Here is a 24,103-nt window from a genome sequence, read left to right on the forward strand (position 1 = left end):
GGCGGCACAATGAAATACTTTTCTTTGTTATTCTCATTTTAAATGTCAAATTTTTAATAAATAATTATCTGAATCTTACAACCAAAGTTTTTATCTGATGTAAAACGTATAGAAATCATATATAAATACCAATAAGACTGTACATCACTGTCACAACAGCGTTTGTTTTCATTCAAAGGCCGATTTTTTGTCCCAGTCCAGCCCTGAACGTAGTCAAAAATGGCCAATTATATTTTGGACCTCAGAGGGTTAACCCAACAAATCATAAAAAATTAGGATTAAATTTTTATTCGTGACAATGTAAACTTGTGTAAATTTAAGCATGTACCGTAACAATCAGATTTTTTCTAACAAAAAACAAGTTAGACTTGAGTTTGTAAACAAACCGCCCCATGTTGTGTTGCTTTCTGCAACTTAACATGCTATACTTATTGGGCAGGTTGTAGACAGGTCCCTGTTTACGGCTACATTATAACGATGTGAATAAGCCAACCTTCCACAAATCAAGGAGTGCACTAAAAGGGTCTCTTTCACTTGTACCATGATAAATGTTCCTAAACTGCTTAGGTTGTATTACAAATGTAATTTTAATGTGAGCTCATGCCTACTGTGCTTACAAAGATTTCATGTTACTGCAAAATGTGCAACAAATACATACAAGAAGAGGATGAGCAGATTTCTTTTAGAGTTTCTTTAGTAATCCATTTTTATCTAGTTTAATCTTACTCTGTAAAATCACTTTGATGTATTTTATTTACATTTTTATTGGGGTTTTTTTGTATTTATTGCATTTCTTTAAGATTTTAATATTTTGAGCTCCTTACTGTATTATGTCAAGCTTTTTACATAACATTTTATTGCATTTGATTTTGATTTATTTTATTTATTTTACTTTTCTTTAATTTTTCTATTCAGTTTTGCTTCTTTTGAGTAGACTTGACCTCACTGACGTTTGTTTGTCATGTTGCATTTTTTCAAATTTTGGTTTCTGTGACTAACTTTTGGGACAAATTAAGTTGATCTTATTTATGTTTTGTTATAATAAAGAATAAGGAAATAATAATAATAATAATAATAATAAAAGATGAGCACAACAGTTTCATGCTTCACATGCTTTTCCAATTTATTTAAGTTTACAAGTTGAGCCAAAGCTAATTAACAACACCTGTCTAAAACAGAAAACAAAATGTCATGTGTCCGAAGGCAATGAGCTCAAGCACACTGAGGAGTGCAGCGACAGGCCAGGTGGGCTTCTGCAGTATCCCTCAGGTCGATGCTCTTCTCGAAGAAGCTGCTCAGACCAGAACGGTTCACAGTTGTTTCTGCAACAGTGAAAAAAGAGAAGTGATTGGAGACTGTACGTGATACCAAAACAGAGATAATGTTTTTCAAAGAAGCTTTCTTGCAACTCACCACTGGGCAGGCAGTGAAAGCCAACGTTGACGGTAGTGGTTCTCACTGGGATACAGCCGGGCAGGCACTGCAGCACAGGCTCAACAGAGTAGCACTTGGACTCCACACCTTCAAAGACCACCTGCTTCTCCAGCTTCACAGATTCCTGCTTGATGGAACACTCTGGAAGAGTGTAGAAGGTGAAGGTAAGTATTGTATGTGTGCATTGTTTGATGCCAAATATTCATTGTTTGTGTTGTGACAGTTTGCATTGCAGGTAATGTTCTCTTAGAGAAAGGTCAAGGAAATATTGCAAGGTTTACCGGAGGGATCACGGCAGGTGTTTGAAGACAGAACCCAGGAGTGGGCGTAGCTGATGGCATCCTTGGTCACCTGTTCACTGGGTGTGCGGTACTCATCTCCGACATTTCCGCTTGCCGTTCCACAGGCTCCACAAGTCTTTCCTTTCATCCAGTCTGCAATTTTAACCTGAAATAAAAAAGTTCAGATATTAGTACAATGTAGATTAAAGCAGGTATACAAATAGGAAATTGCCTCAGAAAATAATAAATATGCATATTAGATATATGTATTATCAGCATTTTTTTGTATTACCCTCAGCTCGTTGAAGCCAAGGAAGACCTCCTGAAGACCATGGCTGGGTGCAATGAGAGCAATGCCTTCATTTAACTGTCTGATCTGTATCTTACCTAAAGTAAGTGCAAATATGTATAAGCATGGTTTCAAATGGCACAATCTGGCAGTTCAATATTTTTGTTAAATTAAAAAAACAAAACAAAAACCTGATGGATGCAGGTATGGCAGGTTGCTTTTAGGGATTTCAACTCCGTTAACCATCACCACAATAGCGTTGTTCTTCCGATACATGTCCACATCGCTGTTAAGAAGCAGTTCAAATACATATGATTTTTTTTTTTTGGCTCACAGGCTGACCATTATTTCTTTTCCACATAAATCCTGGCTGCTCTTACATGTCTGAAATCTTAACATTGATCTGGTTCTGATCCTGTATTTGGTCTTTCTTCAGCAGAACCATGAATTTGAGTTCTGGTGTGCAATCCTGAGCCAAGACCTGGTAGCACGAGTGTGGCAGCTCATTTCTAGCTTCCTTGTTGTTGAATGTGGTCAGTGTGTTGTTGATGAGGGAGCATTCAACTGAAATGGAACGAAAAGGAAATCACAAGTCAAATCACAGAAATATGAAATCTGTTTTGGGTTTTTTTGTTGTTGTTTTTTGTTAAAAAAAAAACCCATTAAAATATTTTTACCTGCGTTAGCTTTGGTAACTAAATAGGACATCTTGTCAGCCCAGTTGTCCCGGGATGCTTGCAGCTCGGCGGCAGTGTTTCCAATAGGCAAAGCAACAGGTAGACACATCCCACGCTTGTAAATGATCGCCTGGAATATTAAACAGTCAGAAAGTAGTTAGAAACACTCTGAGTGACAAAGTGCATTGCAAACATTTTCAGTGCATACAGAAGAAGGGGCAACAAAACTGTACCTTTGGTGTGTGCATCACAATATTCATTCTTGTCTCAGTAGCAACAGCTACAGTCAGTTTGATCTGATTACGAGGATTCTTGGCCTTTGCGTAGTTTACTCCATATTCTTGACCAATAGGGACCATGGATTTCCACGCCCTAGACAAGCATAAAGGTTACTGAGTGTTTTATAAAGCTTTTATCAGTTTTCAGTACAAACGACAGGTTTGAGAGGATGTCAGAAGAAAGTAATTGCTATGCACTGCCATCTGCAAAATGTCTGCAAAAGCTTTTTGATAAAAGCACTGATTATATGCATGAATCGAAATAATGTCCACAGCTTTACCTCTTTGCGTAGTGCTTTATGCTTCTTGGCAGTTTGTCCCAGTTCAGCTTCATGCGGGCTGCGGGCTCATGGCCCAAAAGACCAGTTTCAGCTACAATCGTGATGGAGTATTGCTTGCAATCAGCACCCCAGGATATCTTGGCCTAAAATAAATTTCAGTGAGTTAAATCCTAAGCATCATACCTAATTTTAGTTGGTTACTTCCTCATAAGTTCATTATGTTTACCATCAGCTTGTGCGGGCTCAGCTGCACAGCGTCGGCACAGATTTTCCAGTTGTCCTTCTCAGCGACTCTGGCAAAAATCAGCTGCACTCTGTTGGTCTGTTTGTCCAGGTAAGCTGCTAGCTGGTATCCCTGGACCTTGTGGTCGACTCTCACGGCACGGATTGCAATGGACATGGCAGGAGTGAGTGTGTTAGCGAGGTACTTGGCCTAAAAGTGAAAACCAGAGGTTGATATTAATAATTATGTTTATTCGCAGTTTAATGTGTAACACCATAAATATCTTCATTTGACTGATCACCTTATTGTAGATGGAATCGAAGCTGCGGGCACTGCTGTGACTGCTGCCGCGCTGTGTGGAGATGGCGTGCTGCAAACAAGGAAACCACACATTTAGCCTGCTTAAACAGAAGACATGACGGAGCTTTGATGTGATGCCTAATAATTACCCTGTGGACGTGGTTCTTTCTGAACTTCAAGGCCAGCAGTTGTTGCTGTAATAGGAAAAGAATTGTAAAATAAGTGCCCCACATTCCATAAAATTCCACACACGTCTGCATGCTGCGAAGAGAGGATGATTCACCTTGGACTGAGCACTGCGCCGAGAGGACCTAGAGCTTGATGACTTGCTGTTGCTGCTTTTGCTGTTCTTGCTGTTCTTGCTGTTCTTGCTGTTCTTGCTACTCCTGCTGCTGCTGCTGCTGCTGCTGCTGCTGCTGCTGCTGCTGCTGCTGCTGCCAGATGGCCTGAGCAAGTATGAAGCATTGGAGCTGTTCACTCTGGTTCTTCTGCTGCTGCTGCTGCTGCTGCTGCCAGATGGCCTGAGCAAGTATGAAGCACTGGAGCTGTTCACTTTGGTGGACGTCGTGATAATAGGAGCAGCAATGTCAGCCATCTTAGGTCTGGAGCGAGAGGAGGACCTAGAAGAAGATCTAGAAGATGATCTGGAAGATGATCTGGAAGATGACTTGGAAGAAGATCTGGATGATGAAGAGGAGGAAGAGGAGGAAGAGCTTGAGGGAGAGCGGCTTGACTGAGAGCTGCTAGACTGGGACTTTCTGGAGCGAGACCTATGGGAACGAGAGCTGGATGACTTGGAGCTGCTGGAGCGGGAGCTGGATGAAGAAGACTTGCTGGAGCTAGAGCTGGATGAAGAGGAGCTGGAGGAGCTGGAGGAGCTGGAGGAAGATGATGTGGTGTTCTTGAGACCAGGTGCCAGTATTTTCTTGATTTTCAAGAGGACATTCTTATCCTCAAGAGCTTCCTCCTCTTCGCTCATGTCAATCGCTTTAATCATATTTTCTGCTGCTTTATCTCCGACCTGAATCTCAACTTCAATCTTCTCAATGACTGGTCCAGAAGCTGGAATATAAATTAAAGAATAATAATTAAAAACAAAAACAGGACTTTTCCACAATGTTTTGCAAATTTGTTAGGTTAAAGCTTCAACTTCAAGTTCACCTGGAGCAATCCTAACAGAAGCAGCATGCTTTCCGATCAGAGCGTAGAGAGGGCAGTCTCTGATGTAGGCAGCATTGTGAGATTCAATCTCAGCGTAGGCCTTGAACCCTAGCGTTCTGCCTGAAGCACGGACTTTCTTCCTGTAGGTTTTAGGGAATTTCATTTTCCTCCCAATCTTACGTGGCAGGTCAGCAGGAATGATTTCAGATGACGCAGACTGTAAAACCACAGCAGAGATCGCCACGTTTATTTCAAAAAGTTAAATGTTGAAAATAGGAGGCAAGTGAACCAAACTTACCATTCCACCAGTTATAGATGATGCCATCCTGGAGATCTTTGAGTTGAGAGAGGCCTTTGAAAGTTGTGATGCAGCTTCAGATGAGATCAGTGGTGTGCTTCTTGCGACTGGGAGGTCTTCCACATTTCTCGCAATGGCAACCGTCTCAGCGCTGTATGAGAGAAAAAACCCCACCCAATAAAAACAGATGCCGAAAAGGACCAAAAATCTTTGAAATGCATGGCAATTAGTGACAAGGCATGTACATACTGTGCAGATGCAATTGTGTTAATGCCCTGGAGAGACAGGAACTCAACCTTGAAGTTGCCCTTAACAATGTCAATCCTTGCTTTCATCTGTGCAGGAACAGCTGTGTAAACTTTGGCTTTTGTCATCACTGCAGCCTGGATTAAGGCGGTGTTCACCCCCATGACTGCATAGGTCTGTATGGCAACACTGCAAAAAGACAGAAAATATTTATTCATTAAGAGTTATCTCTGAATTCATTCATTAAACTGCGGAAAAGAAGCTTCTCAAGCTGTTGTGTACCTTGGAGCAACTGTAGCCCTCAGTTGAATATCGGACTCCACAAGCTGGGAAACCCGGTAGTTGACAGGCAGAGGTGGTGACACAGTGGCTTGGACTAGCAAAAGAACACAAGAGAACAATATATTTTTCATATCAATATCAATATATTTTTCCCTTTTGTAAACTTGTAAACTGTCCAAATGAAACTTACCTTCAATGGATGCAGCAGTCACAGCGGATGTAATGAGGCTGATCTCCATGGGCAACCCAACAGTGGTGGGAAGGATGCGACGGAGCTCACCGAGCAGCATTGGTTTAGCAAAATGTGTTGCGTAACCAGACAGCATAGAATTTACAGCATCTCTGAACATGTTTCTCAAAGGTCCACTTGCAAACTGTGAAGGCAACGTTGCTTATTAGTTTCAACTTAACATAATGCATCATTACTAAGAAACCATATGAGGCTGTGGGAGAAACCGTACCTGGATAAGCTGGTCAACCTTGGATTTGTCAATGTTGACAAATGCAATTTCTTGTCCGAAGAACTTCACATACATAGAGGCCAGGGCCTGGCTCGAAGGATTAGCCCTCCACTCATAAAGCTATTGTGGGAATAAATTAGGTTAAAAACAAGTAAAAGAAAAGTCAGCTCTCGTAAAGAAAATGTGCCTCAGAATCCCATTTTCACTCTTGCCACAGTAGTTCAACTTACAGCTCTCATGGCTTGTTTAATCTTGGTGATCCTGTCTGCATTCTCAGAATTTTCATGTCGTCTTTTCAAAAGAGCCTCCTGGATTCCCTCAGTCCTCACTCCAACCTGAAAAGTACATTATTGAATGCATTCGAGTGCAGATACTGAAAAATGTATGGTTTACATATTGAAGCCATTGAATTGCATTGCTGAGTGTTTTTTTTAGTTACTTACTTAACATTTAAACGTCTTACCTCAAAAGCATCAACATAAGCTCCGGCCATGTAAGTACGGGCTTTGGCCATAAACATTCTTGGTAACACGGTTGCAGCGTCATTAATGAAGACGGCGCTGGCGGCAGCACCCATCATCCAGGCATCTGGCAGGCAAATGGATAAACATCATCACACCACGTGCATAAATCTAAGGTGTGCAACAGCGGGTTATTTATCTGCTATCGTCTTACTGTTATAGGTATCCACATGGAAGGCTCGGCTGTAGCGGAAGTTCAGTCTGCCTAATTTGGGGTTGAGGAACCTCAAGGCAACAGTACAAGCTGCAGCACTTAAAATAGAACAAGGGGATATTTGAGATTCGATAGACTAGCATGCATAGATATAAAGCATCTTAGAAACATGAAAATCATTTAGGTTCTTACACAGAAGCGTGGTCAGGGGATGTGGTCTTGGCCATGGCCTTCATGTAAGAGTAGACAAAGCTAACGACCTGCAGGTTCTTTTCTTTGATCAAGGCTGTGGAAATGCTAGCTGCTAGACCCACGGGGAGCTTAGTCTCAAAGAGCACCATGGCAGCAACCATACGGAGTTCTGCGTGGAGATGCTTTTCCATGAGCAACTGAGCAGCTATTTCCTGGACCTAATGAGAAAGACCGATTACTACTGAACACTGCACACAAAATAGGTCTCAAGTATATTTATTGCTATTGATGGTAGGAATCAGAAAATGTAGTCTCACCATCTTGGGTTCCCTCTTTGCAATTCTCCTCAGAGCTAGAACAGCGTCGACCTGAACTTTGGGTGGGACTCGGGCAGCAGCACTGCCAAAGCCAGGCAGGAACTTCATGATTGTCTTAAGGCTAGCAGGATGTCCAGCGTTATCCAGGCATTTGAGAGCGACAGTGAGCTGATCGATGTCACCTGTTTCAACAGCCTCCGCAACTTGTCTATGTACAGGCTGTGCAAGAATGTAAAAAAACATTAAAGCCACTGATGTCTAAATTGAACTTTAGCAGAATAAAACATGTTCAAATAATACATACTGTCACAAGATCAGATGAGCAAGAATGCTGCGCTTTACAGAACCTGGAAATTACAGTGCCCCAGCCCAGCATCACAATCTCGTTGAGCACAGCGTTACGTTTCACTCTGTGGTTCTCAGCCAGGCTCTGAAAAGTGGTGAAGACACAATATGAAACTGATTTCATGTCACTGCAGATATATAGGAAAGCTTAAAAAAAAGACTTACTCTGACAAGTTCGATGGTTTTCTGGTCAGGTGTCACAGAGTGCAGACATTCCAAGAGAGCCATAGCAGCTTCAGTCTCACTTAGCTCATTAGCAAGGAGCTTCTCCATGAGGAACTTAAGAGCAGCGTGAGTGCGAAGGTGGGGGACAGCATTCAGTAACCAGTACCTGGGAAAGAGGAGTACAATCCCATTATCCGTGTCTTGTTAGTTTCTTGGGCCTTTGCTGAATCAAAGCTGCACTTACCTGTGATCAGGTCTAGATTTAAACTGAGCCCAGAGGGACTCAATAGTCTCGACTCTGGCCACACGCATCAACTGGATGAGCTCAACAAACTTCAGAGGGGCATCTTCATGGACCTTGGCCACGTTGGAGGCTACCAGGTGGTTCAGAGTGCTGACAATCTGTGAGGAAACAAACAACACAGATGAAAAGGTTTGTGGATACAGGGTGAATTCAGAAAAGGCTTTTTCCAAGTAAATGCTGCAGTACCTGAGCCTCGGCATGGGTGACCCTCAGAAGATGGATGGGTGTCTGGAGAATCTCGCTGCCGTGCTCGTACTGCAGGGATCCGCGGTGAACATAGGTGTATCTGGCATGATCCACGGGGGTGTTCTCGATATCCAGGAAGGTCAGAATTTGCCTGTGAGGGGAGATAATCATTCAATCAATGTGGCACGATGCTTATAAATCTGTAATGAAGCATAATATTTTAGTTTAAACCACATACTTAGACTCCATCTGAGCAGCGCCATTCAAAATGTTGAAAGGTGAGAACTCGATGACCTCTCTAGCAACAGCCTCCATAATCAGAGAACCACTGGGTGCTGGCTTCATGATGTAGTTATAGGAAGCAGTTCCCTTCAGGCTCTTTCCTCTCTGCAATTATAAAACCAACGCAATCTTCAAACTGCCAGCATGAAGACTTCTAGAAGAGAGATTATGAAACAACTAGAAAATGCCCTTACAGCTTCACAATCATGGCATTTCTCTACGTGTTCCAAGCCGACGTCCTTCATGATTTTCTCCTGGCAGTGGTTCAGGTCCTTGGTCTTGGTCAGATGAATGCGTTCGGCCCTCATGTCCTCCCTGATGACATAGTTGGTCTTGCACACACCGTGAGCTCCAGACTAGATCACAAAATACAATCAAAATATAGATTGTTGTTATTTTCCGTCAGTGTTCAAGCATTTTGTATGAAGGACCTGATGAAAGCGAGTTTTTTTGTACCTCTTGCATCTCATAGACATTCTGTGTCTTCTTTACATTCAGCTGCAGGAGGTTGATGATTCCCCTGTAGATATTCAGCACTGTTGTGGAGACACCAGCCGGTGCAGACACTCTCCCGACAACGCCATTTGTATACTCAAACTTGATCGGTGTCGAGAGCTGAGTAGCCAGGGCTGTGGTGAGCTTGGTGGCCGGATGGAAAGGATCTTTGGGCCAGATGCCACTGTACTCCAGCAACTGAGGGTCTACAAGCTGCAAAAAAAAGAGGAGAAAGAGAGAGAAACAAGCTATGTTTCAAGTTGTCTGTTTCAATAATCTTTCATTTTAATTCTGCCTAGTGATCTGTACCTTCAGAATGTAGTCGTTGGCACTTGTTGCACTGATCAAAACTTTGCTCTGGATTTTAACCCCAGCTCGAGCCAGGCCCTCTTCAGGCAAGCCGCCCATAAGAACCGCTTCATATTTGTACATGTAGGTCTTAACAGAAGCGAATCCTGGGGCTGTAAAAACAGAAAAAGAAACAAAGTGCATTTCTAAGATGAGGGAGAAGCTTTCTCTATTAACTGCCTTTTGTGTTTAACATAACAGGACAACAACATACCCAAGTTGGACTGGTCCCCCACTGTAACATGAGAAGAATAAATGTTAATTTGGTGTCACAAATGACAAGAAATAGGGAAGAGAATTTGTAAAGGGATAATGATACTAATTTATATAAAATTTATGCTATTTTGCCAGAATGTGCTTAACATTTGGCAATTAGCATTGTTATATTCTGGCAGCATTAAACTGCTAGCACTGGCAGTAACAATTCTTCTCAGCTGCAAGTCTATTGAAATTCTTATTCTTAGTTGTTATCTAATTCTTTAAAAAGGCTGTTTTTTCAGAAGATGAATTTTTAGTTCAATTTAACAACATTTAGTTGTAAATAATTCCTACTCACCTGCGAGAGCCACAGCAAGAGCTAGTACAAGCACCCTCATGGCTGGTGGATGTGAGGATCTGCAGGCAGAGGCGTCCTTTTTAAGCAGATTTTTTGCTGACGTTGCCCATCAAATGTATCATTAACTAAATGCCGGCTGTCTTTGGTGTTGATGTGACCATGCCCTGATCATACAGATTAGACAAAGTAAATAAACTAATAGGAAACATCACAGATGTGACAAGTTGTATTGACCTGGCTCTTACCTTTCACAAATTTCCAGAGATTTCCCAATGTCGCAATTACAAGAATATGTTTTTCTTCTATAGCACTTCACACATTTTAAACACAATCGGTTTTCTAATCTTAAGCATTTCGCTATTTTCATAGGTATTTTAATTTATGAATGAATAGAAATATTAGCATACCAATATTTCAACATCCTGTAGAATTAGTTTTATGTGTCCACTGTTTTCAATAAGTGATTTATCTCAAACCATTGGTTTTTTTGGTGAGATGCTTTAAACAAAGGTGGACAAAGGTTAAATAATTATCTCTTGCAGATATGATTTGTTTCCACTTAGTAATTCAGTGAAATGTCAGTGTGCCCTGGCAGGCGACTTTTTCACAGTCATGTCATCTTGCTCCTGCGACTGGCCATGACCAAGAGCACCTTTCAAAAGTCAAGCCAACACATGTTGACTTAACAACCGCTGTCACAGGTTTTTTTAAGAAAAGAAAAGAAATTATCTAATTTAATAAAACTCAAATGAGTAATAAAAAAATTTATATTGAAATTGTGAGTTCTGTTTTGTCTTGGGGTGGATTTGGGATGCCAGGAACAGCTTATAAGCAGATATAAAAGCTCATGCACACATTTTCAGAGGCTATTAATATACTTAAAAAATAAGTGAGAGTCGAGTGACAAATTCAAATGCAGTGTAGTTTTAAAAAATTCAATACATTAAGGCCATATGTTTTCTCTAAATGTGTTTGATAAATATTAGAACAAGAAACAAAAAGCAATAAAACTCATTAAAAAACCCTAAATTTAAATCTACTAACAGAAAATTCAAAAAGGATTCAGACCACAGACTGGTCAGGACTTATTGAGGCACTACGTATCCACATGTATTGATGGCATTTTGTAACTACTTATTAACTGATCTGTGTTTTCTCATTTAGATGTAAATTGTTTCAGTGAAACACACTCACACTTCATGATTTTGTGAATTGCAAAATTATTTTGCAGATAATACAAAACAAAGAATATTTCATTCAGATGGGGTTAGCACCACTATGTTTATTTATGGGCGATCGCGACTCAAAGAGTTGGCAGTTCGTCTTGTAACTGGAAGGTTGCGGTTCGAGCCCCGGCTCGGACAGTCTCGGTCGTTGTGTCCTTGGGCAAGACACTTCATCTACCGCCTACTGGTGATGGCCAGAGGGGTCGATGGCGCGATATGGCAGCCTCGCTTCTGTCAGTCTGTCCCAGGGCAGCTGTGGCTACAGCTGTAGCTGCCTCCACCAGTGTGTGAATGTGAGAGTGAAAGAATAGTGGAATTGTAAAGCGCTTTGAGGGTCTCGAAAAGCGCTATATAAATGCAATCCATTATTATTATTAACAAAGGGGGAAAGGAAAAGGTTCATGTCTACAAGCATCAGATACAAAGTGTGACAATGAAATCACCACACCTATTCTTCTGCATCACACTTCTTATCACCCTCAGTGTGAGTCCTGAGGCTGATACCAGCCGGTGTAAACAAGTCCTGGCCTGTTTGTTGGTGCCGCTTTCATTTGTCTCTGTCAGTGAATGAGGACGAGGTCACGTTTCCCAGCCATTATGAGACACAGGCTAATTTCAGGTCTGCCCCCCTCCCCTCCCCTTTTTGACTTGTACACACAATAAATTTATAATATTTTAAATGAAGTTGTACAAGCAATTCACATGTTCCAGTAATCTGGTATCCCGCACCCCAACACCTCTGATTGTTTTTAACTTAACTTTTGTGTGCGTTTGTGTGAGTAAACTGTGTGCCAAAGTGTTACAGGGTTATTTATACTGTTGAGATACAATTATTATTCTATATACAGTTATAATGAATAAATGGATAAATAACGATGCTCAGCAATGCTGGATAAAACTGTAAGTAGATCTGAATCTCTGCTAAAGAAAAATTAATTCCAAAATTATTTCACCAGCTCATTTTTATATTTTCAATAATTAAAATCGGGTAGAAAAAAACATCAATTCATCTAAATCTATTTATTTATTTTTGCTTTTTAGAGATATTCAGTGTTTTGCTCATGACCAGCTGTTCTTGAAGCCAAACAAAAGCTGCAAATTTCACGTTTGAACAAACACCACAATTTGTAATGTTCACGTAATGCCACATTATTACACCCTGAGTACAAAACACATTGTTTCATCTGGTGCCCAACATCTTTAGCAGGTTAGCTTTTGCCAAAATGTCAGACAGTTGTACATTCAGATGCACTAAAAACTGGACACAGCGTGCTGATTGCTGGGAACAACATGCAGAGGGTGACACTGGGAGCAAACACCTCCTCCTCACCCTCACGTACACACAGAGGGTTTTCATTGGACTCCTGACATCTGCTGGCTCTCCTGTGACGGCCTGATTGGCAGATGGTGTGCAGGTCATCACATGCTGATATTGCTCCCTTAGCTGCTGGATGTTTACTTTCTTCTCTCTTTGTTACAGTAAAGGTCTCCTCATTTCGACCAGTTAAATTGCCTTCAAAATCCTTAAATTCTTCTTTTCTGTGGTTCATGAACAGATGATTTTAGTTCACATGTGCTGAGTTTTGTGAAAAGTGAGGGAGTGCTCTTGATGCAGTGCCCTGGATGAACTTTTTAAGGGACTTTTAAGGAAACACTGATGATAAGGAGTTACAATATTGCTATTATTTGACAATTCTGCACACATAAATGAAGACAGTCCTAGAAACTTGTTTTACATGCATCTTAGAGAATAAATGTCACTAAAAAATTACTTCCAAGATGTGTCACAATAGCACTGGAGCACAGCTATATACCAATTACAACAAACCATTCAGACCTTTATGTCTTTAGGACATGTATACTTTTGGTTAAGACACAGATAACTATAACTGCGATCCATCTCAATTGAAGTACTGTATATAGTGTTTTTTTTTGTTTTGTTTTTAAATAAAAGGCCAAAGGAAGCACGACACTCGAAATACCTGTATTAAGTTCCCTCAAAAGCCTGCAAATAAAAAGAGACGACTCACATTAAATATCAAAGCTTTCAAGAGTTTCTTTGTAAAGTATTTATGTGGTTCTTTATGATGATCCGAACAGAATAACACTTGATGTAGCGACAAAGACACATTGTGTAACCGATCAAAGGAAGAGAGGGTGATAATGGGTCAGATTGACCCATATCATATTTGGGAAGGTTAGATCAGAGTTCATCATCTGCCCCTGAACTCAAATCTGTCAATATTTGCCTGGTTTACTTTGACCTCTGTTGGCAGCCTGGCCCGCTTTTTCTGTAATATAGAAATATAGCTATTTGAAATTTTTCTAGCGACTTGGATTACTTTGTTTTCTGAAGCTGTACAAATAAATGACAGTAGAAGTTTGTCCCATCTCGCACGCCGTAGGGCAGCTCACAGTCGCACGGGTTCACTCTGCGCTGAAACTTTCCTCTTTCTGCTAAAGATGTTGAGCTTTCTTGTGATTTTGTGCTCGCTCCTGACCGCCTGTAGGTCCAGCGTGTGTCCGTGTGAGAGACCGGAGCTCTGCCAGCAGATCCGCGAGGAGAAAGACTTCGAGGTAAACTTAGTTGACCAACCTGTTGCTGCTAAAACTTGGCCGAAAGAAACAAAGAACCTTTGAACTCTCCGCTCATCGCTCGCAGCCAGAGACACGTGAGACACTTTACAAACAGTGTGGTGGCGTAAATCACGTAAGTGTTGGTGCTGTTGCTGTAAAAGCTCATCGGAAACAGGTGAAACGTTGCGGGTTTACTCTGATTACAAATGGCAACAACGGCAATGAGCTAAGGCTGCTGCTTGGTGCTGTCGCCACTGTAATAATAAAAGTTGGTCTTGTGATGGAGGTGTGACTCAGTATCCCGATGATAGAACAGAGAAAGCCCGACTCATAGTGGCCAAAACCATTTATAATTCTTTTTATTCAATCATCTTCCGGAAGAGCGAGAGAGAGAGAGCCCTGCACAGCCCAAAGCTCTAACATTAGAATTTAAAAACGTCTCACATACAGGTGTTATTTCGGTACTTTACACGTCACACAGTTTCGATACAAACACTCCTTATATGGTACAAGTTCCTCTTTTCTGTCTGGCTTCCTGTATTTATTAATATACTTGTATATTTCTACACTAACTTCCTGTTTTTCAGTCTGGCTGAGCACTTAGTTTATGAGTCAAAAGTGGCCTTGCTTTACAAACCTTCATTATTAAAGTACATAAAACAATATAATAAGAAAATAAGCACTAAGGATATATTAATTACATGACACTACCAGTCCTCTTTAGTGTTGCTTACAGGTGTAAAACTGTAAGGCTCGTGGCCCAGATTCGTTTGACAGCTGTTTGACTCTCTCTCTCAGAGACCATCCTCAGGTGAAACTAACAGGGCTCCCAGTTAGGCGAGCTCCCAGCTCGTATGTGTGTCCAGGGACCAGCTCAGTAGTCCGCACACACACTGAACCTCGTATTGGTTTCCAGATAATCGCAGTCCAGCCCCATATCATCACACACTGTTCTCGTTACGTGCTCTCAGGAGAACACGGTGAATGCGTGGCCCTTTAAAGTTTGTGTTTGGTTCATTATTTCTTTGTTGTAACAGTGCTTCTTGCATATCAGTGAAAAGCATGATTGTTTCCTCGTAAATGGTGAAACATTTGTAAGGGATATTTGTGCATTTGTGGGTTGTGCCCATGAAAAACGAATACCAAACAGCTTATTCTGCTATCGCACAAACACACATTTGCTCACTGTTTGTGCTGAGTTTATATAAATCTGGGTAACATAGTCTGTTCATTTAATTTAATTAAATTTTATGCTTGTGGTTAATGCTGCATCTATTAACCACAGGCCATTAAAAATTAAGAAAACACCCCCAGAATCTTTTTCTACTTAGGAGCTTGAGGAAACTTCAGTATTCCCCAGTAAGGGTAAAAAAAACAATCCCACCAACACTTTATTTTGTTGTTGTTGTTGTTTTATGCCATGAAACATATAAATAGAACTTTTTAGCTCTTCTGTTTCTTCCGTGCTGATAAGAATGTGTCCATACCTGCCTGGAGGTCGCCCCTGTTGGAACAATACTCTAAACACAGTATTTTCAGTTCCCATTTACAAGGCACATCAAAGCCCTGTTGGAGCACCAGGGGCTTTTCTGTTAAAGCTAAATATATTCAGCTTCATGAAGTTCCACTGTGAAATACTGAAGTGCTTTCTATAAACATGTATTTATGTTTGCTCTGCTGAATGCAGGATTTGGTTGACCAAAAATGATTCGGGCAAATAGTTTCAATAACAGTTTATTTGACATCAGTAGTACAGAAGAAGTGCAGAAGAACGAGGTGGTATTTGTCTACATTTACCTATTTAACCAGGACGTCTCCAGAGGTTAAAATCTGGTTTTCAGGGGAGGCTTGACCAACAATGAACACCATCATAAGGTTACAAAATTATACACTCGGCCATATAACTCTCAGATAATCAGTAAATCCTACTTTAATCTTCAGTTTCTGATTTATTTATTTTTCAGACAGCTGTTCAGTAGGTCTACCAGATGTTCCTTTACACATATAGTACTTAACAGTTCTGACCTTTCAGTAAATCCTCATCATTAGCTTTGCTATTATGCCACTGTATGTGTTTTAATTGTGTGCGTCCTTTTCAGGTGTTTATATTTGACGTGGGTGGGAAGACATGGAAATCCTACAACTGGAGCATGGTAACAACAGTGGCAGCGTTTGGAAAATATGACGCTGAGCTCATGTGTTACGCTCACTCCAAAGGCGCACGGGTCGTCCTCAAAGGTAAGATAACTTTCTTTATTGTACTAAGAGCTGACTGGAGTTTACCTACATGTAACTAAATATCTCTCAGTACTTGCACTGATGTTGTGATAATTCCATATTTCATTTTTCCATTTACGTCTATTTACGTCCTGTGACAGTTCACAGCAGCACCCCTCACTACTTTTTATTTTAATAGGAAATTTATTGAAACATATGCAAACATACATGGAATCACAATACACAAAGAACAAATAGATTTTTAAAATTCTAACAAGCTTGAAAGTCAATATTCGGTATCACCACCTTTATTTCTCAGCAAAAAAACCTGAACTTTCTTAAACACGATTTCTTTCTGTCAACACTCATTGCTCTACACCTCTCCTGACCTCCTCCTCTACATACTGGTGATGGTTTGAAGCAAAATACAAATTTCAAATTTGGATTCATAGTTGTAGATAAAGAAATTAGAACAATTTGTGCGTCTTTGTCACAGATTGGTAACAAAGTGCCTAAAGATAATATTTAAAATGTGGTTTTTTTTCTGACAGATTGTTATGTGTAGACACAACCCCGGTTCATCCCTTGAATTAGCTGCATTTTATGCTCGAGTGATTCATAGGTCAGCGTCTGAAAACGATCAGATACAAGGACTGATGAGTGAACAATCGTCCAAAGAAAGACTGTTGCTCAAGACAACTTAAATAAATTGCAAGAAAGTCTGGATATAAAGAAACCAGGCGTGGCTCAATACTTTTGCACGGTACTGTATGTGGTGCTTCTTCTCATTGAGTTTTTGTACATTTGTCTATCTTTTTGTGTTATTGGGTAAAGGCGACGTCCCCCTCTCCTACATTGTGGACCAGGACAACAGAACTGCGTGGATAACAGACAAGGTCATGTTGGCCAAGAGTCAGTTTATGGACGGGATTAACATAGACATTGAACAAGCTGTGGAAGAGGGCTCACCAGAGTACTATGCCTTAACATCTCTGGTCAAAGAGACCACTGAGATGTTTCACAGGGAGATCCCAGGATCTCAGGTAAAGCGGAATGACTGGGCACTCGGAGACAACGGTCATTTTCCAAGGCCAGTCTCTCAGTTTGAAATCCATACTAAACCCAGCTTCACCAGTCTTCACAGGACGTGCTTATTTTTCTATATCGTTACAAGCACATCATCCACTATAATTATTTTATCTGAGCTGAGCACTAAATCAGATAAAGTCTTTTGGCAAGACTGGGTAAATGAATAAAGGCCTATGAGCACTTTCTGAGTGATTTTAAAATCATCATCCCGTTGATGTTTACCTTTTCCTGATTCCTCAGGTCTCATTTGATGTCGCTTGGTCACCAAAATGCATTGATAAGCGCTGCTATGATTACGTAACCATTGCCGAATCCTGCGACTTGCTGTTTGTGATGTCCTACGACGAGCAGAGCCAGATCACCGGCGACTGCGTTGCAATGGCAAACGCTCCTCTCCGTCAGACACTCGATGGTTTGTGGTTTTATAGTAGCACAGGAGAAAGGCATGTTGTTGTAAATCTACTTGAGACAATGACATGAAATACTCGGTGTCGTTCTTTGTAGCTTATGACCAGTATTTGAATCTGAAGATCAGTCCAAAGAAGATAGTGATGGGAGTGCCGTGGTACGGCTATGACTATCCATGCCTCAACTTTTCCCAGGTAAGAGATCGTTCATTAAAAAAATAAAAGTGAGGATTCGTTTGTTGTTGAAGGTTTTTGAAGACCAGTGAAAAGGTGTCTCCTCGAATGGGGACACGAGGTTGTTCATTCAGCTGAACAAAGGCGGGATAATGACATTTTTATAGGTTATTGGCCGATAGCATTACTAACCTTGCCCAGTGTGGGCCATGTGTGATATAATACGAGGCCTGTTATTATAACACACCGTCATTTCTTTTCTCACACCAGGAGGGCGTGTGCTCTATAGAGAAAGTGCCTTTCCGTGGAGTTCCTTGCAGCGATGCTGCTGGAAAACAGAAACCGTACAAGTGGCTCATGAAGCAGGTCAACAGCTCGATGTCAGGCAGGCTCTGGGACGACGAGCAGCAGGCTCCCTACTTCAATTACAAGGTGCTCAATTTTCTTTCATATTTTAAGGATAAATCCTTTTTCTTCTTGAAGTATACAAACGCATGGATAAGGTGTTCAATTAATTATAAAATTAAATGTGCATTTAAATATTTGGGTTTTAGTTCTTTTGCTTCCAGGCGAAATGTTTTAGGTCTCGGACCAAAAAGGCAATATGTGCAAGAAAGGATCTGTGCACTGTTTAGCTCCAGTTAATATTTAAAAGAAATATTAATATGCAAACCAAGATTTCGACTGATATGATCATCTCTGTGTTCTTTGTTTAAGTTTGACTAGCTTCATGCCTGCGTGGCGCTTGTATTTCAGGGAAGAGCCGTTTATCTGGATGCACTGTTAAAGTACAGCAGCGTCACTTCCCAAACAGAAGGAATTAGCCTTCTGAAACAACTAGAAACATTTCTGCTATTTGCCCTCAGGGTGGATGGACAAATCTTTTCAGACCACAAGATGGCGCTATTATCAAATTTATGTTGTTGCTTCTTTCCTCAGGACCAGGACGGACAAATCCATCAAGTTTGGTACGATGACCCACAGAGTATTTGCCCAAAGGCGGATTCGGTGATGTCTAAGGGCCTGAGGGGTATTGGCATGTGGAACGCCAACATCTTGGACTACAGTGATGATCCGGTCGCCAGGCAACAGACAACAATGATGTGGAACGCTCTTTTACGATGCTAGCTGTGCATGTGACAAACCATCCCAGAGCCCGCCTCTGTTTGTTGCTAAGTCAACACCTCCCTTTGTAGCAGTAAAGGGGGTATTCGAGGCATACTTGCACTTGAGAGTTAATTGTTTCTTTTATTGCTGCTGCCTTTGACTGGGTTACATTCCTCTTTGCTAAGCGAAATAATTGTGATTCTCTAAAAAGGAAAGCCAGTCTTTAAACGTCCCTACACTGAGCTTACTGAGATTTATGCACTTTTTTAAATAAATAAAACTTGTTTCTAATAAATCTTTGAATGAAATTACAGAGTAAGCAGTGGGATTTTGTTATCTCAGCACATCAGAGTTTACATCATCTGAGAAACCCAAACTTAAATTGACATTATAAAACAATGCGAACTATTTTGGTCCAATCAAATAACATAACTAATTAGAAAGACGCATTCAAGTCCAAAATAATTAAACCAGAAAACAGGTTTTTCACGTGCAGTTTATTCTGAACTGGGCGGCGCTGCTCTGGACTTGTGCTCCGTGCCGTGGCGTATTTCCCATCAGGCCGGGATGAGATGACTGACTCTTCTTCTGAGCCAGCTCAGCCTTCAGGGCTCTGAGCTCAGTGGCCGCCTGTTTTCTCAACTAGAAAAACATTCATAGGAAACACAAGAAAATGAGCTCTGCTGTGCTCCGTGATTAGATGATTTTATTGATGATATGTCTCTTGACCAACCAGCTCAGGTATTTTAACAGTTTTCATACATCACTTACCTTTATCTCCGTCACCAGCTTCATCTTGCCATCTTCTACCTTCCTCTTCAGGTTGTCAATCTCGTGGCTCTCAGTCATGATCTGAATGATGAGCTCATTCTGTAAGGGATAGTCCGTCATTAAGTTTATGGGTGGAAAACTGTTTATGGGTGAGTGGCCATTTGAATTAGATACACCTGTTCAACTACCCGTTAACACAAATATCTAAATCAGCCAATCATATGGCAGAAACGGTGCGTTTAGGCATGTAAGCAAGGTCGAGATGAGCTGCTGAAATTCAAACTGAGCGTCAGAATAGGGAAAAAAGATGATTTATCATTTACTACCTGACTGCTGGTAGAAAGACAACAAATCATTTCAACTATTATATGCTTGGTTGAAGGCTACAGCAGCAAGAACGCCACACTGGCTGCCGCTCCTGAGGGAAGCTGAGGCTACACCAAAATGGAACCATTAGACGATTGGAAAAGTTTTGCCTGGTCTGATTCAACTCTATTTATGCTGCAACGCTCGGATGGTAGGGTCAGAAACTGGCCCGTTAGTACCATTTCATCATTCTTTAAACACCACGGCCTAGCCGAGTGGTGTTTTTGGGATGTGATGGAACAGGAAATTCAAATCCTGGATGTGCAGCCAATAAATCTGCAGAACTGTGTGAATATGAACCAAAATCTCTGAGGAATGTTTCCTGCATCTCGTTGAATCTGTGCATAAAGAATTAAAGCAGTTCTGAAAGCAAAAGAGGGTCCAGCCCAGAACTAGCAAGGTGTAAGTAGCGACTGGTTCATTGTACAGACCTGAAACTGAGCCACTGAGACTTTAATATTAATACTGAAGATGCATTTAAAAAAAGAAGGGAATCGTGTGGTTAGATTGTACCTTCATGGAGGATCTTCCTTGGTGTCTGGGCTTTGCTCTGTTATCTCGGGCCTGCAGCTGATGCAGGACTTTGTTGTAAAACGTCTCCAGTTCTTGTCTCAAGTTTCTCAAGTTCTCGTCCAGTGGCGCTGTGGCCTTCTTGGCTTCAAAATATTTCTTTTTCCAGCTGTCACGTGCTTTATGTTAAAAGGACGGAGACAAATTGGTTAACAACTTCGACAAAAAAAAAGTTTCACTAAATTGTTAGCGCTTTAACTCAGATTGGGGAATAATTAAAAACCTCTGGTGCTGACCTTGGTTCCTGCGGTGTCTGTTCTGGGCTAACAAGTCTTTCCCCTTTCGCAGCAGCTCTTGTCGCGTCCTCTCCAGCTGCTTTCTCTCCTCCCGTACCAGCTTGATTTCACTGATTAGTTCTTCCCCTTTTAAATAAAAAGCCCGTCAGTTGTACTAATAACAATCAGCATAAAGCCTGCAGATACGTCCGGCTTACTGTTTGTGTGAAGGACTGGAGAAGCAGCCGTTTCATGGGTGACTGTGGCCAAGTCTAAACCTGAAGGTGGTGATACGGCAGGCTGAGACAACGGAGCTAGGCTTTCTGACAGCTTCACAGAAAAACAGAAGATTATCCTGCAAAGTGTTTTTCTTTTGTGGATCCATGTTTTACAAAGAGCACTGAAAAGGAGACGATCATGTAACCAAGATATACTTTGTGTTTTTTCTAAATGTCGCACGTTACCCTGGCTGTTCGATTGTTTCTGATGGACTTCAGCGCGTGTTCCACTTTTGATTTCCCAACCCTGAAAAACACACACAAGTAGTTTCAGTCGTGTCCATGGAGTAAGAAGTTTTTAGGTCAGTATGCTGGCTGCTCGGTACCCGTCTGTTAGGGAGAAGCCTGAATCTCTGTCCTCCAGGGACTCCGCCACTCCTGAATGTCTGGCTGCTCTGTTTCCTCTTTGGTTATGTTTCTTCTTTCTGCAGGTTTCTTCTTTCTCTGGCATTTCCTTCACCTGAGCTGAATCAGCCACACACTGCTGGAAATCTGTAAGCAGAAAAACTGCATCTGTCTTTTCTAAGAGTTTCAGCAAATGGACATTTTATTGCATCAAATACAAGACGACGACTTCTTTTGGCTGCGCCTTCTAGGTGTCAGCACAGCGACTCATATTTCACCCTAGCATCCTCTTCTGTTACACAAACCCTCTGCACGTCCTCCTTCACTACATCCATGAACTTTCTCCGAGGTCTTCCTCTTTTCCTCCTTTCTAGTTGCTCCATATTGCACATTCTTTGTCCCATATATCAACTCTCCCTCCTCTGCGCATATCCAAACCATTTTAGCTTTGCCTCTCTAACGTTGTCTCCAAACTGCTCAATCTGGGATGTCCCACTAATGTATTCATTTCTAATCTTGTCCATCTTTCACTCTTGCTTTCATTGTTCTGTCACAAATGGCGCTTGTCTCCACCCACTCCACCCTGTTTGCACTCTCTTCTTCACCTCTCTTGTGCACCGTCTATTATTTTGGATGGTTGGGCTCAGGTATTTAAACTCCTCCGCCTTCACTATCTCTACTCGTAACTTCACTCTTACACCTTTCTCCCTCTCATTCACATGTTTTCTGTCTTGCTTCAACTGACTTTCATGCCTCATTTCTCCAGAGCATACCTCCACCTCTGCAGCCTTGCAGTTGGGGTGTGTGCAAAGCAAGCTGGGGTGCCCTTTGCTTTTGCCCTCGAAAACACTCCTGCTCTGCTCTCCTGATGGAGGAGAGAGTTTCACCTTCCTTCTCCCCGCCTCCTTCTGAAGAGCTGTAGCTCCTATCATCCCCTTCTTCCTCCTCTTCTTCTAGGCGGTGTGTGGGAGGTGGCTGATGTGAATACTGGGGGATATGGGGGAATTTGATGGGCTCCTTTGTTCCTGTTGCCCGGCTGCACGTTTTGGGAGGGTGGTAATAGATCTGGTGGTCTGGGGAGGTGCTGGTGGTGTCAGGGGTGAGAGACCGGGAGCAAACGCTGCTGTCATTCTCCACAGCGGGCAGCAAGTAAAGCTCCGGCTGCGTGGCCTGCTGACAGGTGACAACAACGTGTTACTGGAACCAACCCACTACATAAAGAGAAGCATCATCCGATTAAATGTTTAGATTTAAGTATCCAACACTGACTCTACGCACATAGGGTGGGGCGAACACTTTCACTTTCAGGTCTTGCTCCTGTTTGCTTTTGACCTGCAGCAGACAAGAATTTGGAAGCTGTAAAAGGCACGGCAGTAAAAAGTGTGTTCCCCACCCGCCCGCACACACGTTTTACACCCTTTACTCTGAGCAGTAAACTGTCTGTGCAGTTTCTCTCTATTGTGTGCCTGGTGAAATACAATCAGCTCTACAAAAGAGCACTAAACAGCCAGCTGCACTCACCAGCGCCAGACTGCGCCCCACACATTTAAGGAAGGAGAATTTGTTGACGCTCCTCTGTGCACCAAGGAGAGCGCCCAGCTCACTCCTAAGAGTTTTCAGGGTAACATCAGGGTAAACCCTAAAGGTCACAGAAAAGGAGAGGTGGTGTCCACGTTAAAAAAAGAATGATAGTCAGGATTGTTCAAGAAAAAAGCTACATGTCACCTATCGAGTGCTCAAATAAATTTGACTTATCAAGTTTAAAAAGCAAAATGACACGTTCAGCAACTGTAATACTGTAATTTTTCAACTGAGACTTGGAAAGATTGTATCATTGCAACACTTTTAAAGCACTGAACAATGTTAAAGCAGTCTGACATTGTTATCAGACAATTACGTTACTGAATTTCCTAAGAACAAAGCCTAAGTAATACAACATATCTCAGTATCTTTTATGTGTCTGCGCAGTGGAGTGCAGTCCAGAAGTGTTAAACAATCCTTATCTTGAGTTTTCTATATTAAAACAAACATTTGCGGCAGTTTCACCTGATGAAGCCGGCTGATATGAAGCTCTCTGTGGCTTCAGCAGGGACTTTATTGAGCTTCACATTCCACTGGTCAGCTGGCACAAACAGCACATGGAGCTCCAGAAGCTGCACACGAATGTAAACATGATAACACGGTCCGTTTGCATCATCAGGCATGTGTCTGCTTGCTTGACAAAAATAATTTTGTCATTTTATTTCATCCTTAAAAAGAAAAAAAAGAAAGAAAAGAAAATACCTTGCAGCTGTGAGGTCTCCTGTCCTCTGTATATCTCGCTGACGCGCAAGACAGCTCCATCAGAGAAGGAACAGAAACACTGGAAGATTTCTGCTCTTGTGCTCTGAAGGCGTGCACTGCTAAGTTCCAGTCTGTAGTAATCAAACACCCTCAGTTGTCCAGTGAAGTTTCTTTTATGAGAGTGCCAGCAGTGGTTGCTCTGCTGCGGATCATAGCTGCAGAGAAAAAAAAAAAACATGAAGCCGCTAATCTGCGATGACCACTACGGGCGCAATTTCATCTGTATTTACTCTTTAGGGTTAATTTTATTTATTTACATACATACATACATATACACATATACATATATATACATATATATATATATACATATATATACATACATACATACATACATACATA

At 41.5% G+C, this 24,103-nt stretch overlaps 4 protein-coding genes across 4 annotated transcripts in view; 1 reads left to right on the forward strand and 3 right to left on the reverse strand.

The window, feature by feature from the left end:
- Window positions 1–1,097: 1,097 nt before the first annotated feature.
- The window catches only part of LOC102303221 (vitellogenin-2), a 26,911-nt gene continuing 3,905 nt past the window's right edge, over window positions 1,098–24,103 (reverse strand). Inside the window, exons 3-36 of the mRNA XM_042222292.1 lie at window positions 10,077–10,135; window positions 9,735–9,755; window positions 9,482–9,633; window positions 9,134–9,385; window positions 8,872–9,033; window positions 8,634–8,782; window positions 8,396–8,546; window positions 8,150–8,307; window positions 7,906–8,071; window positions 7,700–7,825; window positions 7,396–7,614; window positions 7,079–7,296; window positions 6,887–6,984; window positions 6,675–6,799; window positions 6,442–6,546; window positions 6,212–6,331; window positions 5,941–6,124; window positions 5,751–5,844; window positions 5,472–5,657; window positions 5,223–5,373; window positions 4,925–5,141; window positions 4,047–4,825; window positions 3,913–3,957; window positions 3,765–3,833; window positions 3,467–3,673; window positions 3,241–3,383; window positions 2,915–3,053; window positions 2,682–2,811; window positions 2,385–2,568; window positions 2,196–2,290; window positions 2,008–2,102; window positions 1,716–1,881; window positions 1,414–1,575; window positions 1,098–1,322 (exon numbers count right to left, since the gene is read on the reverse strand). Coding sequence (XP_042078226.1) covers window positions 1,213–1,322; window positions 1,414–1,575; window positions 1,716–1,881; window positions 2,008–2,102; window positions 2,196–2,290; window positions 2,385–2,568; window positions 2,682–2,811; window positions 2,915–3,053; window positions 3,241–3,383; window positions 3,467–3,673; window positions 3,765–3,833; window positions 3,913–3,957; window positions 4,047–4,825; window positions 4,925–5,141; window positions 5,223–5,373; window positions 5,472–5,657; window positions 5,751–5,844; window positions 5,941–6,124; window positions 6,212–6,331; window positions 6,442–6,546; window positions 6,675–6,799; window positions 6,887–6,984; window positions 7,079–7,296; window positions 7,396–7,614; window positions 7,700–7,825; window positions 7,906–8,071; window positions 8,150–8,307; window positions 8,396–8,546; window positions 8,634–8,782; window positions 8,872–9,033; window positions 9,134–9,385; window positions 9,482–9,633; window positions 9,735–9,755; window positions 10,077–10,116 — 5,418 coding nt within the window. The 5' untranslated portion in view covers window positions 10,117–10,135 and the 3' untranslated portion in view covers window positions 1,098–1,212. The remainder of the gene's footprint in view (window positions 1,323–1,413; window positions 1,576–1,715; window positions 1,882–2,007; window positions 2,103–2,195; window positions 2,291–2,384; window positions 2,569–2,681; window positions 2,812–2,914; window positions 3,054–3,240; window positions 3,384–3,466; window positions 3,674–3,764; window positions 3,834–3,912; window positions 3,958–4,046; window positions 4,826–4,924; window positions 5,142–5,222; window positions 5,374–5,471; window positions 5,658–5,750; window positions 5,845–5,940; window positions 6,125–6,211; window positions 6,332–6,441; window positions 6,547–6,674; window positions 6,800–6,886; window positions 6,985–7,078; window positions 7,297–7,395; window positions 7,615–7,699; window positions 7,826–7,905; window positions 8,072–8,149; window positions 8,308–8,395; window positions 8,547–8,633; window positions 8,783–8,871; window positions 9,034–9,133; window positions 9,386–9,481; window positions 9,634–9,734; window positions 9,756–10,076; window positions 10,136–24,103) is intronic.
- Window positions 13,689–19,181, forward strand: ctbs (chitobiase, di-N-acetyl-). The gene is made up of 7 exons (XM_005923418.2): window positions 13,689–13,879; window positions 15,979–16,117; window positions 16,931–17,139; window positions 17,426–17,597; window positions 17,690–17,787; window positions 18,037–18,198; window positions 18,706–19,181. Exons 1-7 carry the CDS (start codon window positions 13,766–13,768, stop codon window positions 18,892–18,894), a joined length of 1,083 nt encoding a protein of 360 aa, XP_005923480.1. The 5' UTR covers window positions 13,689–13,765; the 3' UTR covers window positions 18,895–19,181.
- On the reverse strand, window positions 19,302–20,536 carry LOC121814784 (spermatogenesis-associated protein 1-like). Its single transcript, XM_042222323.1, has 3 exons — window positions 20,524–20,536; window positions 19,645–19,743; window positions 19,302–19,515 (listed from the first exon to the last, which is right to left on the reverse strand). The coding sequence occupies exons 1-3, from the start codon at window positions 20,527–20,529 to the stop codon at window positions 19,360–19,362; spliced, it is 261 nt and encodes an 86-aa protein (XP_042078257.1). The 5' UTR covers window positions 20,530–20,536; the 3' UTR covers window positions 19,302–19,359.
- On the reverse strand, window positions 20,539–23,915 carry spata1 (spermatogenesis associated 1; the record flags this gene model as incomplete). The annotated part of the gene is made up of 10 exons (XM_014333905.2): window positions 23,702–23,915; window positions 23,465–23,571; window positions 22,940–23,057; window positions 22,697–22,750; window positions 22,192–22,588; window positions 21,400–21,565; window positions 21,260–21,320; window positions 21,014–21,125; window positions 20,817–20,942; window positions 20,539–20,699 (listed from the first exon to the last, which is right to left on the reverse strand). Coding segments are annotated over exons 1-10 (1,362 nt in total), but the record flags the coding sequence as incomplete, so codon positions are not given.

This window comes from Haplochromis burtoni, unplaced genomic scaffold, assembly GCF_018398535.1.
Source record: "Haplochromis burtoni strain Fernald_Lab_line unplaced genomic scaffold, NCSU_Asbu1 Contig_5, whole genome shotgun sequence".
In the NCBI taxonomy this organism is placed as follows: domain Eukaryota; kingdom Metazoa; phylum Chordata; class Actinopteri; order Cichliformes; family Cichlidae; genus Haplochromis; species Haplochromis burtoni.

Excerpts from the sequence above, each read along its gene's own strand:
- ctbs (XM_005923418.2), top strand. The coding sequence starts at position 13,766 with ATGTTGAGCTTTCTTGTGATTTTGTGCTCGCTCCTGACCGCCTGTAGG. Across the intron at positions 17,140-17,425 it reads GGGAGATCCCAGGATCTCAG|GTCTCATTTGATGTCGCTTG; the intron begins GTAAAGCGGAAT and ends CTGATTCCTCAG. Across the intron at positions 18,199-18,705 it reads CTCCCTACTTCAATTACAAG|GACCAGGACGGACAAATCCA; the intron begins GTGCTCAATTTT and ends TTCTTTCCTCAG.
- LOC121814784 (XM_042222323.1), bottom strand. Across the intron at positions 19,516-19,644 it reads AGCTGGTGACGGAGATAAAG|TTGAGAAAACAGGCGGCCAC; the intron begins GTAAGTGATGTA and ends ATGTTTTTCTAG.